The 14029-nt window shown below is 40.2% G+C and overlaps 1 protein-coding gene across 5 annotated transcripts in view; it reads left to right on the top strand.

Moving 5' to 3' along the window:
• Positions 1 to 8893: 8893 nt before the first annotated feature.
• The window catches only part of RMP64 (ribonuclease MRP subunit p64), a 13900-nt gene continuing 8764 nt past the window's right edge, over positions 8894 to 14029 (top strand). The window contains exons 1-3 of one of the 5 annotated variants that reach the window (XM_073893421.1): positions 8894 to 9036; positions 9640 to 9788; positions 11428 to 11567. In XM_073893421.1, coding sequence (XP_073749522.1) covers positions 9032 to 9036; positions 9640 to 9788; positions 11428 to 11567 — 294 coding nt within the window. In that variant the 5' untranslated portion in view covers positions 8894 to 9031. Of the gene's footprint in view, positions 9037 to 9598; positions 9789 to 9856; positions 10244 to 11412; positions 11568 to 14029 lie in introns of those variants that run through there. The other 4 variants (XM_025874265.2, XM_073893444.1, XM_025874273.2 and 1 more) reach the window with 4 other exon arrangements.

Genomic DNA, 14029 nt, shown 5'->3' with positions numbered 1-14029 from the left:
GAATAAATCCCACTTGATCATGGTGAATGATCTTTTTGATGTATTGTTGATGTAGTTTGTTAATGTTTTGTTGAGGATCTTTGCATCTATGTTCATCAGGGATATTGGTCTGTAAATTTTTTATGTGGTATTTTTATCTGGCTTTGGTATCAGGGTAATGCTGGCCTTGTAGAATGTATTTGAAAAATTTCCCTTCTTTTCTATTTTTTGGAATAATTTGAGGACAGTAGGTATTAACTCTTGTTTAAATATTTCTTATAATTCACTTGTGAATTCATCTGGTCCTGCACTTTTATTTTTGGTAATTTTTTTTTTAATACCAATTAAATTTTGTTACTAGTAGTTGGTTTGTTTAGATTTTCTATTTCTTCCTCATTCATTTTTGGAAGGTTGTGTTTCTGGGAATTCATCCATTTCTTTTAGGTTGTACAATTTGTTGGTATATTCGCTTTTGTAGTATTCTCTTATAATAATCCTTTGTATTTCTTGCGGTGTCATGTCACTTGTTACTCCTCTTTCATTTCTAATTTCATTTCAAATAAGTCAAAGGACTTATTTGGGTCCTTTCTCTTTTTCTCTTGATGAGTCTGGGTAAAGGTTTATCAATTTTGTTGATCTTTTCAGAGAACCAGCTCTTGGTTTCACTGTTTTTTGTTTTGTTTTGTTTTTTAGTCTCTATGTCATTTATTTCTGCTCCGATCTTTATCTCCTTCCTTCCATCCACTCACCTTGAACTTTGTTTATTTTTCTTTTTTCTGGTTCCTTTAGGTGTAAGTTTAAATTGTTTATTTGAATTTTTTCTTTTTTTCTTTAAAGATTTTATTTATTTGACAGAGAGAGACACAGCGAGAGAGGGAACACAAGCAGGGGGAGTGGGAGAGGGAGAAGCAGGCTTCCCGCCAAGCAGGGAGCCTGATGCAGGGCTCAATTCTAGGACCCTGGGATCATGACCTGAGCTGAAGGCAAGACGCTTAACAGCTGAGCCACCCAGGCTGGCCTATAATGCTATATATTTCCCTGTTAGAACTGCTTTCACTATGTCCCAAAGATTTTTGGACTGTTGTGTTTTCATTATCATTTGTCTCCATGTATTTTTAAATTTCTTCTTTGATTATTTCATTGATTCATTGGTTGTTTAGTACCATGTTGTTGAGCCTCCACAAGTTTTTGTTTTTTCTAGTTTTTTTTTCTTGTGATTGATTTCTAGTTTCATACCACTGTGGTTGGAAAACATGCATGGTATGATTTCAATCTTAAATTTATTGAGGCTTGTTTTGTGGCCTAACATGGGATCTGTTCTGGAGAATGTTCCACGTGCACTTGAAAAAAATGTGTCTTCTGTTGTTTTGGATGGAATGTTCTGTATATCTGTTATGTCCATCTGGTCTAATGTGTTAATCAAAGACACTGTTTCCTTATTAATTTTCTGCCTAGCTGATCTATCCATTGATATAAGTGGGGTGTTAAAGTACCCTACTATTATTGTATTATCAGCTATTTCTCTCTTTATGTCCATTAATATGTGCTTTATGTATTAGGTGCTCCAGTGTTGGGTATTATATATATATATATATAATATAATAGTATTTATAACTGTTATATCCTCTTGGTGGACTGATCCCTTTATCATTATGTAATGCCTTTCTTTGTCTTTTGTTACAGTCCTTGTTTTAAAGTTTGTTTTGTCTGATCCAACTTTTTTTCTTTTGCTTCCATTACATGGTAAATGTTTTTCCATCCTTTCACATTCTTCCCATTAGCAAGGTGGAGGTGGAGTGCAGACTGTGTCCGCCAGCCCCTCCCACCCAGAAAGTGTTCCAGTAGCTCCCCTCCCACTGCAGTTGCCCACTGGTAGAGTTCTAAGCTTGGCTCTCTTTTATGATAGATGCTCTTTTAAACCACAGGTTTTTTTCTGTGCCCCAGCATGACTGCAGCTGGGTGGGTTAAAGAACCTGGGGCTTGCTGAAGCGGCAAGTTGGCTATAGTGTCTGGACACTGCTCCAGTCTGTGATTTCAAGGTGGAGAGGGGACATAAACCTTGTCGTTCTCCAGTTCCCCTTACTCTAAGAGTGCTCCTGCAGCTTCCCCTACAAGTTGGTGGAATTCTGGGGCTTGCTCTTTCATATGCTAGTTGCTCTTTTAAACCAAAGCTTTTTTTCTGTGCCCAAGGACAGATGAATCTGTTCCTAGTACCTTAGTACTATCCCTCTCCACTGCACTTTGTAATGTTTGGGGTGGGGTTCCCTTTGTTACCAGTGTCTGTCACTCTTGATGTTCTCTTCTGCCATTATCTCTATCTTTTGTTGTGCAGAAGCTGTTCAGTAGGCCCTCAGTTCTTCTTCAGCAGGAATTATTCCACGAATAGGTGGATTTGGTGTGTTCTGTAGAGGAGGTGAGTTCAGGGTCTTCCTACATTGCCATCTTGGACCAGAACATTACCATAATTTTTTAAAGAAATGTTTATTAGACTATAGTAGGTTGTTAAAAAGGGCCCCCAAAGAATGAATGACTCCTCCGTGTGTTCATGCATCTTCGCAATGTGTCTTTATTGCTTTTTCCAACAAGAGCTGGAGTCTGTTTTCCCATTCCTTGAATCTGGCTGCCCTTATGACTTGTTTTGGCCAATAAAATGTGATGGAAGTGACATTCAGGGACCTCTGAGCCCAGACAAAACAAAGCCTGGTAGCATCTGCTTTTGCTCATGGCGGATCCAGCTGCCATGTAAAGAAGTCCAGGTTATTCTACTGGAGAGAGTCTATATGGAGAGATAGGTCGTAGAGAATAAGATGCCACATGGAAAGAAAAGTCATATGGAAGAGAACCAAGGTCCCAGACAATATGTGGGAGCTCAGCTAATGCCATGAAAGGAGAGAGACCCAGACATCCCAGCTCACTCTCAGCCGTTTGAGTCATCCCAGGGAGAGTGCCGAAGTGGTAAGGCCATCTTGGGTCTTCTAGATCTAGTCCAATGACCTAAGTCACTGAGTTGTTGATTGTTAACCAGCAGTAGATAACTGAAAACAGATATTTAAATGTTTCCAAAGTTTTGTTACTGTAAATGACAGCAATGAGCATCTATTTTCTGGCTTCCTTGTCTACCAAGGGAATATATGTTGTTGAACTTGTTTAAGTCTATAAATTGAGTAAAAAGTCATGTCTCTCCATTTTGGTGTTCAAATGAGGTTTCTGGCCCCTCCTATACAGATGAAGTAATATTTCATTGTGCTGAATCTATTCAATTTCCAGACTCCATCATCAGTTAGCTACTACTAAAGATCCCTGCTAGTCAAAACAATTTGATTACCATTTTGTCCCTACTGCCCATTATAGTAAATGCATCAATCTTGTCTCCTGTAGTTAATTGGTATCACCTGGCCTTTGTCATTCTGGGAACAGATTTCAATGGTGGCATCTTCCTATCATCACCCTGGCCTACAGAAGACAGCCATTACAGAACATTGTGAGGATACTGGTAGTACCTCATTAATGTATTTCTCAGTGCCTCAGTGCAGGGAGTGACTTTTAAGAGGACATAGTTAGGGGTGAGTGGGTGGATGAGTGTGCATATCACAGATTATATATCCATTCCATTATCCCAATCTCCCTGAGAATATGGATTCCTCCTTCTACATCAAGCCAGGAAATTTGACATTTGCCTTCACTGACTATAAACTATAGCTGAGTTCAAGTTCCAATCAACAAAGAAAATTGTCATACATAGTTCTAACTGCAAGAATCTCTAGCAAATCATATGATGAGACATATCGACACATCTGGTCCAATCCAGTGTTTCATATTACATTCTCTTTAGTTTAATAACCTTAAAATCCACTATTACTTCAGTTTCTGTCACAAAAAATTAGCAACATTTTGTAATTATTTTGGAGTATAAACTATATTTTTCCATGTCAAACTTTGTATTTGTCTCCCTGGAGCAAACTGAGATCCTACTTGAGGTATAGCTTTAGGGGTGATGGGAAGTGGTTGGGGTGGGTCTTGAGGTTTTTATAGGGTCTTCACACAAGGATCCTCAGACACAAGGTAACAGGCTACTCTGATTCTCAGCTTTTCCCAAATCAAATTAGATAATTCCTATTCCAAGTCTGAAGAGTCCTTCTTACCAATCAATGCCCTAATTTGTATATACAAGACTTGAGAGTCAATAAATTCAATTTAGTTTGGAATTATTCAACCAACAAAATTAAATTTGGGGTCAAGTTCGGCCCTGCGGCTGTAAGAAATTAGTGATTCTGACAGGGCCACCACAGAAGCTCTCTGATTCTCTATACTTGAGCTAAGAGTTAAAGATCTGAGCTTGTCACTTTTTGTAGGCTCTCCAGGGCACTCAGAAGCATCACTGCTACCATAATAGTCATCTAGTCCCCTTGGGGCTTCAGAAGGCATTTCATCACAATCAACCTCAGGTGATTAAGCATGACAATACAGTATAGCATGGATTTATCATATCTCCTTTCCTCTTGATAAGGAGACTACTGAGTTCAAAGCTAAGGGACATAGCCAAACCAACCTCATCCCATTTTGAGGGGCTGTTTCCCAGGACTACTTCTTGTTCTACGTATCATAATAGTCAGAGTAAAAAAGATTCATATGACCTATTCCACCAGAGGGAATTTAACATAAGGAACTGGTTAAACAGATGTTTAATAACTAAAAAGCATACATGCAAAAGCAGTTACAAGTCCTGGAGCTGAAGAAACAAGGGTAAGAGTTTGGGGTTATCAAATGTAGACTTTTGGAGGAAGGGATCTGCAGAATTGGGACCAAGATCTTTGAGGAGAGAACGCCATCCAGGTGTTGCTACTACCTCTGAGGGGTCAACAAGTTCTGCTAGTGTGTCAAAAGAGTCAGGGACTAGAACCAATTGCCATTACCCAGGATAAAGAGCTGTTGCTGAGCAATACTGTCAGAAAGAAGGGAGTAAACAGGAAGGAACAAGTCCCTTTTCTCCTCTTCCTGCCTTCCAACCTCCTTCTAGTGGTCCATGTTGATGTAACTACCAGCTGGCAAAGACGATTTGGTTTTGCGTTGTCCCAGCCATAGCATCACAGAGCAAAGTATAGAAGGGTAGGATTGAAGCTGAGAGGCCATAGTAGGATGCATAGTAGAAAGCATATGTCTCTAAATATAAGCGTGTGTGTGTGCGCATGAGCGCGTACACACACACACACACACACACACACACATATCCTAAGACCTTGGCATACACTATTTTGGCATTAAAAATATTTTTTCTTATTATAATATTAACACATATTTCTTTCCTTATTTTCCTTTCCTTAAAGTAGAAAATACAAATAAGCTCATAGAAAAAGAAAAGATCTATCCCACTGCTGGAAAGATAAGTTAACACCATTTAGATCCTTTTAGACCTTTTTCTCAATGTGTGAGTGTGTATTTTTTTCATGAAATCGCATTATACATATCGTTTTCTAAGCTGCTTTAAAAAACACCTTACCGTATCATCAAAAATTGCTCACATCCATACATATTTATTTATTTACAACTGTGGGTTCAAAACTGTTCCTAGGAAGTGTCTTATAACACTTAATGGGAGGGCCCTGCATTCTACCATACACCTCTATCACTGCAATTCCACTTTTACTTGTTTTATATATTTGATTTCTGTGGGGAAAAAAAATTCAACTGCCAAAATATTAGAAACCAACTGATTCATCGTGTAAGTATTATATCATTTTCCATTTTTATGACAACAAAGGATAACTTTGTATCTAAATTTTTGTACAAAGCCCTAGTAACATGGGACATCATGCTTTTTACTCTTTTTACTCTATTTGACAGTACCTGAAAATTACTTTAATTAGCATTTCTTGGATTACTAATGAGATGACCAAGGTTTTGTTTAATTGATGGTCATTTGTATCTGTGGCAGTCTTTCTTTACAGAGTCTAAAATTTTCCAAGCATGGCCCTAAACCCTTACTTTCTGTTTAATGTACAGAGCCCCTGCCTATTCCACACCCCCCAGTTCAAGGAAGCTCTAATTTCAAATATCCAATGCTCACCTGCAACTCCATTTCCCTGCCCTCTGTTTTCGGTAATGATCGCAAATCCTCCTCCACAGACTACACAGATGCTTTTGCTCTGGGGTCCCTCATCCTCCTAGTACGCCACCCTAAACATCTCCATATCTAAAGCTATTTTTATTTTTCTTCCTGGCTTGGAGAAAAAAGGCTTGTTTGATCTTTAAGTCAACCTCTTTACCTGAATACTTGATCCCATCCTTGTTTGTCTCCTCTGGGACTTAGTATGGTGCCTGGCAAACAACTGATGCTCAAAAACTTTATTGAATAAATAATGGGTCTTGTTCTATTAATTTTCTCCCCTCTATCTCTGTGATATGGCTAGCTTCTCTAACTCTTTTGGCTCCTTTCCTTTAGCCTATATGTGAGCAAGTCATTTCTTGTCCATAATGGTCAATTTTGTGTATCAATTGGGCTAGGCTATAGTACCCAGTTACTCAGTCAAACACTAGTCTAGATGTGTGAAAGTATTCTGTAGATGGGATTGTCAGCTACAATCAGTTGACTTTAAGTAAAGGAGATAATCCTGGGAAATCTGGGTAATCCCAATCCAATCAGTTAGAAGGTCTTAAAAACACAACTGAGGTTTCTCTGAAAACAGGAAGGAGGAAGAAATCCTATCTATAGACTGTAGCTTAAGCTCCTGCCTCAGTTTCCAGCCCGCTCTTGTTGCCATATGGATTTCGAACTTGACTATCCAAACCCCGCAATTGTGCAAGCCCAATTTCTTTCAATAAATTCCTTAAAAAAATATCTATATATCTATATCCTATTGATTCTGTTTGAATGGTGGAACCCTGACTGATACACTACCTTAAAATGAGAAACAAAACAATACCCTATTACAAATTAAACTCTCCCTTTCTTATCTAAGCTTCTAAAAATATTATCCTATATTCACCATCTCTACATCCCTCCCTTTGCAATCACATTTTGAGCTATAGTCCCATTTATTCAACTGGTGAATTGGCCATATTCTTGTGGACAGCCTATGGGTGATCTCAAACTCCATATATCAAAAGTTATTTCATTATCTCTGCCACCTACCTAAATCTGTTCTACTTCTGAAACCTATATCGAAAACTCAAAGCAAAAATCTGGAAGTCATGCTAGACATCTAAGTATCTAAATACCAGACATTTAATAGGTTCTACCATCCATCTTCAGTGCCAGTGTTTGAATCCAGGCCATCATCATGTCTTGCCTCAGTGTTTGCAACAGATTCCTTTACCTCCTTATGTCCAGTCTCATCTCCTTTAAATCTGTTCTTCAGGGTGCTCTTTGAGGCAAAGTGACCAAAACTGTCCTGCCTAAGACTCAGAGACTCCTTTATCACCTACAGCAAGGGCTCCCCAATCAAAACTACCATCACAAGGAGCTTTTAAAAAAACAAAGATTAGAGCCCTACTCTTATCTAATGAATAAGAATTTCCAAAGTGGGGCCTGCTAATTTCTATTTTTTAAAAGCTATCCAGGTTAATTATGATCAGCCAGTGTGGAGAACCACCAGCCTTCAGGGTAAAATCCAAGTTCTGCCCAGGATCTGACACCACCATTCCCAGCTTCATCCCTCAGCACATATCATGCTCCAGCAATACTGACCCAGGACTAGTGATTCTTCCAACCCACGTTGTTTAACACCTTTCTGTCAAGGATGTCCTTCTTCCCTTATCTGCCTGAGAAATTCCTAATCATCTTAAAACTCTATTCAAGCATTATCTAGTCTCTTATTCAACCAGTAAATATTGACAAACTGTGAAATTTTACACATTAAATATGTGTGATTCTTTGTATAGCAATTATACCCCCAATAAAGTTATTAAAATGCATTGAGGTCCTACTATATGCCAGGCTCTGAGTTGAGCATTAAGATATAAAGATCAATAAACTATACTACTGGTTAGTACTGCCTTCAGTAAGCTCATATGCCACTGAAGACATACAAATTAATACAGTGAAGTAAATTCTATGAGAGAGTCTACGGTAACTGAATAATGGCTCCCCAAAGATGTCCACATCTTAATCCCCAGAATCTGACTATGTTCCCTTAAATTGCAAAACAATTTTTGCAGATGTAATAAAGTTAGAGATTCTGAGATGGGGAGATTATACCAGGTTATTTTGGAGGGCCCAATGTAATCACCAGGGTCCTTCTAAACAGGCAAAAGGATGAGAGAAAGAGAGGTGGAGGGAGAATGAAAGTGCTATGTTACTGATTTTGAAAATGGAGGATGGACACATGAACCAAAGAATGCAATGCAAGTGGCCTTTAGAAACTGGAAAAAGTAAATGTATTTTCCACTAGAGCCTCCAGAAGCCCTGCCAACATTAGTCCAGTGGGATCCATTTTGGACTTCTGACCTCCAGAAATACAGTAAGTCTTTTAAGCAACTAAGTTTGTAATGATTTATTATAGCAGCAATAGGAAGCTAATGCAGAGGCCAGTTCAAGACACTATGGTAGTATATAAAAGGATCTCTTTATCAAGTTATGGAGTGGGGATGGGATGTTTAGGAAGAACTACCCAGAGGTGATGACACCAGAGCTGAGCGACAGTGTTTCTGAGGGATGATCCCAGTGGAATTAGTATTTGCAAAGGCATGTAGGAAGAGCATGGCCAAGTGTTTCAATAGGGCAAGGTTACTTGTATTAAACAGTAGAAATAGTAACACTATTAATTCTGGTAAGCGTAAATATCTGCTTGTATGCCAGGCACTGTTCTAAAGCACTTTACAACCCTAAGGCAGAGACTGTAATTTTCATTTTACCCATAAGGATACTAAGGTTTGGAGGAGTTACGTAACTTTCCTGAGGTCATAGAGCTAGTAAACGGCAAAGCTAGAATTAGAACCTTGGTGGTCTGTCTCCAAAACCCACGGACTGCCTCTCTAATACATTACGGTGGATGACTTTCTCAAGTAAGGTCACGTCGGTGTGGCTGAAGATAAAGAATCAATTAGAAAGTTATTAATGAGGTGAGGATCAGCAGAGCTTGAGATACCGTCATGTCTTAAACACTGATAGAGAGGATGGGGTTGATGGAGAGTCAGAGGGCCTCCAAGTTTCTTTGATGTGATCGCGGTTTTGCTGTTGGTGTAGAGGAAACTTCCTTGACTGTCTTGGACAAAGTAAATCCCCTCTTCTGTGTTTCAAATGCCACACCTTTCATAAACCTCTATTTAATTTCTTCCGTTCCCCCTAATGTCTGACGCGGAGATGGGGGTGTATGGGTAGCCTCAGTTTTTACATCTGTAAAATGCCTTGGAAGTAATTCCAAACTTCCCTGTGTGGAAGCCTAAACACAATGCAGATTCCTCCCCCCTTTGTTGATTCTGATTGAGTAGTACTGGGATGGTTCTTCCCCAGCCCCCAACCCCAGACTCTCCCAAGTGATTCTGATACGCGGCCAGGTTTTGGTGACCAGGGACTGGACGACCATCCTCTCCAGTCCACTGTATTTGGTCCACGATTCAGGGAAGGTCCCGCCCCCACCTCCGGGCCCCGCCCCAGTCCCACCCCTTGCCCTCTTCCTCCCCTAGATTTCCTCTCTTCTCCTCTCCCTCGGTCGCTTCAATTAGGTCTCGCCCAGCTCCGCCCTTCCCAGCCCCTCCCCGGCCTCCTAAGATGGCTACGGTGCTGCCGGGCCTGGAGCCGTGGAACCGCGTGAGAATCCCGAAGGCGGGGAGCCGCAACGCAGTGACCGTGCAGGACCCCGACTCGGCTCTGGGTGAGTGAGGGGCCCGGTGAACGGCAGACGCTTCCGGAGGCGGTGTCCGGCTGGGCCGGCGCACGTGCGCGGTGGGGGCGGGACTTCCTGAGCCCGCGGGACTCTGGGAAGGGGCGCGGGGTAAGACCCGGCCAGAGCGCCTGGGCTCCCGCTTGCCGGGAATGTTGTGGGGACACTGGCTTGGTTTGGAATCCTCCATTAAACCCACTGTGCCTGCCGCACGGCCTGGCTGTAGCGACGAATGCCCAAGGCCCAGCCCCGCGCCCAGGGGGCGGAGAGAGGTAGACGCAGCTATCGTCGGGGAGAAGTGCTGCTTGGAAACCCTGTGCTCGCTCAGCCAGCCAGCAGCCCCGTTCCCCCTGCCGTCTGTTTCCTGATCTTTTAGGAAGGCGCTGGGGCACTCTGTATTTATACTGCAATCTTTCTGGCCTCCAGTGCCTCATCTGTAAAACGGGGTTAGTGCTGCCTACCTATCACAGTTGTTGAGAGCATCTAATGATGTCATGAGGGGAGAGTGCTCTTAAAGTGTTTTATCCGTGGTCCTGCTGTTGTTTTCAGGAGCCAGATTGGGTTGGAATCCTGGCACTTGGCTCTGCTGGAGCTGGGCAGGTTGGGGGGTGTCGTTATTTAACCTTTCTGTGCCTCAGCTTGTTTTCAAATGCGGATAAACCTAGTACCTGCCTCATAGGGCTGTTTTGAGGAAGCGGTACTGTTAGCATTTGGAACAGTGCCTGATACAGTAAATGGACACTCAAGTGATAGTTAATGTGAAATACAGTCTATCTAATCATCCCATCCTCCTCACCATCCACACAACCTATGCAATTTATAGATTAATCTTCCTCTTTCTCTATTAAAAAATTATTTAACAGGATTTCTGTCAGGCATGGAAATTCAGCAACTCCCCATTCTCCAAGCAGTCCATTCTGGCTTCATATAGTTGGGGACAAAATAAAGTTCTCCCTGTTCTGTAGGAATCTGCCTTTGTATTCTATCCATCTGGGATGCTAGTGCTATCCTCAGTACCACAGAGACACACATTAACTCCACCTTCTACTTCACAGCTTTTCAGACTAGGAAGGTGTTACTTCGTTCTGAGCGCCCTGTGTTCAGTCAGACATTCATCAAATAATGTAACTTCCAGTTGCCACAGTGGTTTCTCTTATCTGGTACTATCTGAAAGTAGTACCCACATATTGCACCTTTGCTTTTAAGAGTATGAGTTTATCCATTCTGCCTTGCTTATGTACATAACAAAATAGGGGATTTAGAGAAGTATAGAACATGTACCCTGCCATCAAAGTCCTTAGGCATAAGTGTACACCAAATGACTGCAAAGTAGTCATATGAAAGGTTATTAAAAATCATAGTAAAATGTGATACAAAGATACACGTTATTGTTTAACAGATGTTCTCTTAGTGATTTCTGAACTTTATATCCTTGGTCACCATTTTCCATCTTTTCACATACTTAGAATTGTTAATAATGTTCTTATAGTTAAAGCTGATTATATGAATTTGTTCTTAATCCCCTTAGTAAGGAAAGATGTTCCTTCGGGTATTTTTACATAATAAGTTTAATGTAGAAATACATATTAAGTTTTATTAAATATCTCTGGTTTAGACCTTTGTGTTGCAGCCATAATTAGAGAATGCTGTCTTGTTACACTGTCACTGAAGAGCCAAACCTTAGATGCAGAAACAGATGTGCTATGCGCAGTCCTTTACAGCAATCACAACAGAATGGGCCGCCACAAGCCCCACTTAGCCCTCAAACAGGTAAGGAGGAAGCCCTGTGTTTACTACTCAACATGTTTGCTTGATGAAAATGAAATCACACTGTCACTTAATATTTTGTTATGGGAAACTCAGTCAGTTACTTGTGACTTAATAGATCCTCAGTCCACAGTTGCATGTGGGCTTTCATTTTTTTTTTTCCCTGAAAGCATTTCAAAAAGCAATTTATTTAGAAAGGAACTGTGTTTAATTCTTTGCCAGTCTTGTTTCTAGTGGGTAATTTTTATGAAGTTTCCATTATATATAATCTATAATTATAGTACTTTTGCCTAGTTCACAGATACAGTGATTTGAGCAAGACGAAGTGTTGGATTAAGAAACAATTTCCTGAGCATAATCAAAATCCTAAAATCATAAAAAGAACAAAGTTGTGGTTTATATATTGTGGGGCATATAATCTAATCAGTAATATATTAGACTAAATGGCTGTATAACAAGTTATGGAAAGTGGTTTCCTGTAATGTTTAGAGTTTAAGACAAAATTGGGCCCTCTAGTTTAGCGATTATTAGGGTTCCTTATAAGCTCATAAATTCATTCACCTTATTAATTCTGCAGGTATTTTTTGTAACTTTCTTTGTGCTAGGCACTGTGCGTGGTGTTCAGTATACAGGGGTGAAACAGACAAATTCTCTAACTTTACAGATTTGTGCCCTCTGGTTAATTTTCTCCTCCCATTACTTAAGGCAAAAAGAATGGAGATTTCTTCATCAAAGAAAGATCTGGGAGCGTGGTCTTTCCCTAAGTTTTCTTTGCTGGGGCAGCTTTTTATCTCTTTAGGAGTCTTTTAATCTAAAACCAAACTTGAATGTATTTTAAGTTGAACATATCAGATTGAACCTATTTTTCTTCCTGGCTTCCAAGTTACGAATAATTATCTAATCAGAAAAATTTGGTGTTCTGTTTTCTCTGCTTCTTCCTTTTATGTAGCTCTCCCATTCAGTCAATTGATCGGTCAAAATTTTCTCTATATCTAGACCCTTTTAGTTCTGGCTCCATCTTCTTTCTTCAGAACTTGTCAACTTTTAGTTGTCTTGCTATCCTAATTGACCTTCCCTCAACTCCAGTCTTTCCTATACTCTTGCATATCCTATATGCCAAAGCCAGGTTAATCATCCTAAAACTTGGCTTTGATATTTTTAATGGTTCTCCATTGTCTCCTGAATAAAGATGAAACCTCTTAGCTTGGCTTACAATATCCTGCATGATCTGGCCTTTTCAGTTTTCCTTAGCTTGCTCTCACCTTCATGTATTTTATATTCCAAGCCACCTGAACTCTTCACAATTCCCCCTGCTCACCACGTTCGTTCTCTCACCTGACTTTTGCTTACCTGGTCCTGTACGGTTAGAATACCCAGCCCCTCCATCTCTGCCTGGTAAAAGTCTTCCCATCCTGCAAGTCCCATTTCAAGCCGTCTGGCAGTGATAAACTTCTTCCTAAGGTGTAGCATAAGTGCATATTGTGATAATCTCATTTTAAGTTGCATTTTTTGATTATTAGTGTAGTGGAACTCCTTTTTTTTATGACTGTGGGCTATTTGGGCTTCCCCTTTGTACTACTCTTATGGTATTGAGCGTGGTCCGCATGTGGCAGTTATTTGTGTAACGTTTTATGTCCCTGCCGTTCCTTCGAGTAGGGAACATGTTTCATGCTGCTGCAACTACCATCTCCATTCCTACTACTGCCTTCTAGCTGCTTAACATTTCACTATTCACACTACTGTCATCTACTTTTTTCTCCCTTCAAAGAAAGCTAAGTAGTAGAATTAGCCTCCCTCTCATGTTCCCATACATAAAGCACAGAAAATAGTCTTGATTCCTTTCTCTATATGAATACTTTGGGTTATGAAGACTGTTCTTATGTTCCTCCCAAGTGTTTTATCATCTTGGTTTGTCAGTGCTTCTCTCCTAGTGTCCAGAATTAAAAACTGAAAAGATAGGAGCTAACCCCAGAGAATTTGAAGATCATTGGTTCCATTGTTCTGAAAACTATGCTGTTATGATAGAATCGATACTTAAATTTTTAGTAGCATGTATGTAGCTTTAGCAAGATATTATCTTTGCCAGTATCAGTGCCCATCCAGATTATTACACCCTTCAAAGTCTAGATGCAGTCCCATGCGTGCCCTTCATGTGGTATCTCCTGAGGACTACAGAATTCTTACCACATTTTGTATAATGCATAGCTTTTACCTTTTTTTTTTTTTTTTTTAAATAAAAATGCTGTTGGGTGCCTACTTAACACTGCAAAGTGCCGAGTTAGAGTGGCGGATAAAATAGATGAAATATATTGCCCTCATGGAGCTTCCTTTGTAGCTGAGAGGAGAAGGACCATTAGTCAGTCAATACATGGAATGTCAGATCATGATAAGTGCCATGGAGAAAAATAAAGCAGGAAAAGGAGGGGTGCGGAGCAGATTGCAATTTTAAATAGGATATATCTTTT

This window comes from Callorhinus ursinus, unplaced genomic scaffold (assembly GCF_003265705.2).
Source record: "Callorhinus ursinus isolate GAN/ISIS: 27379988/994484 unplaced genomic scaffold, GSC_fseal_2.0 scaffold1, whole genome shotgun sequence".
In the NCBI taxonomy this organism is placed as follows: Eukaryota; Metazoa; Chordata; class Mammalia; order Carnivora; family Otariidae; genus Callorhinus; species Callorhinus ursinus.
The sequence above is the reverse complement of the archived record's forward strand: the minus strand, read 5'-3'. Positions and strand labels throughout refer to the sequence as shown.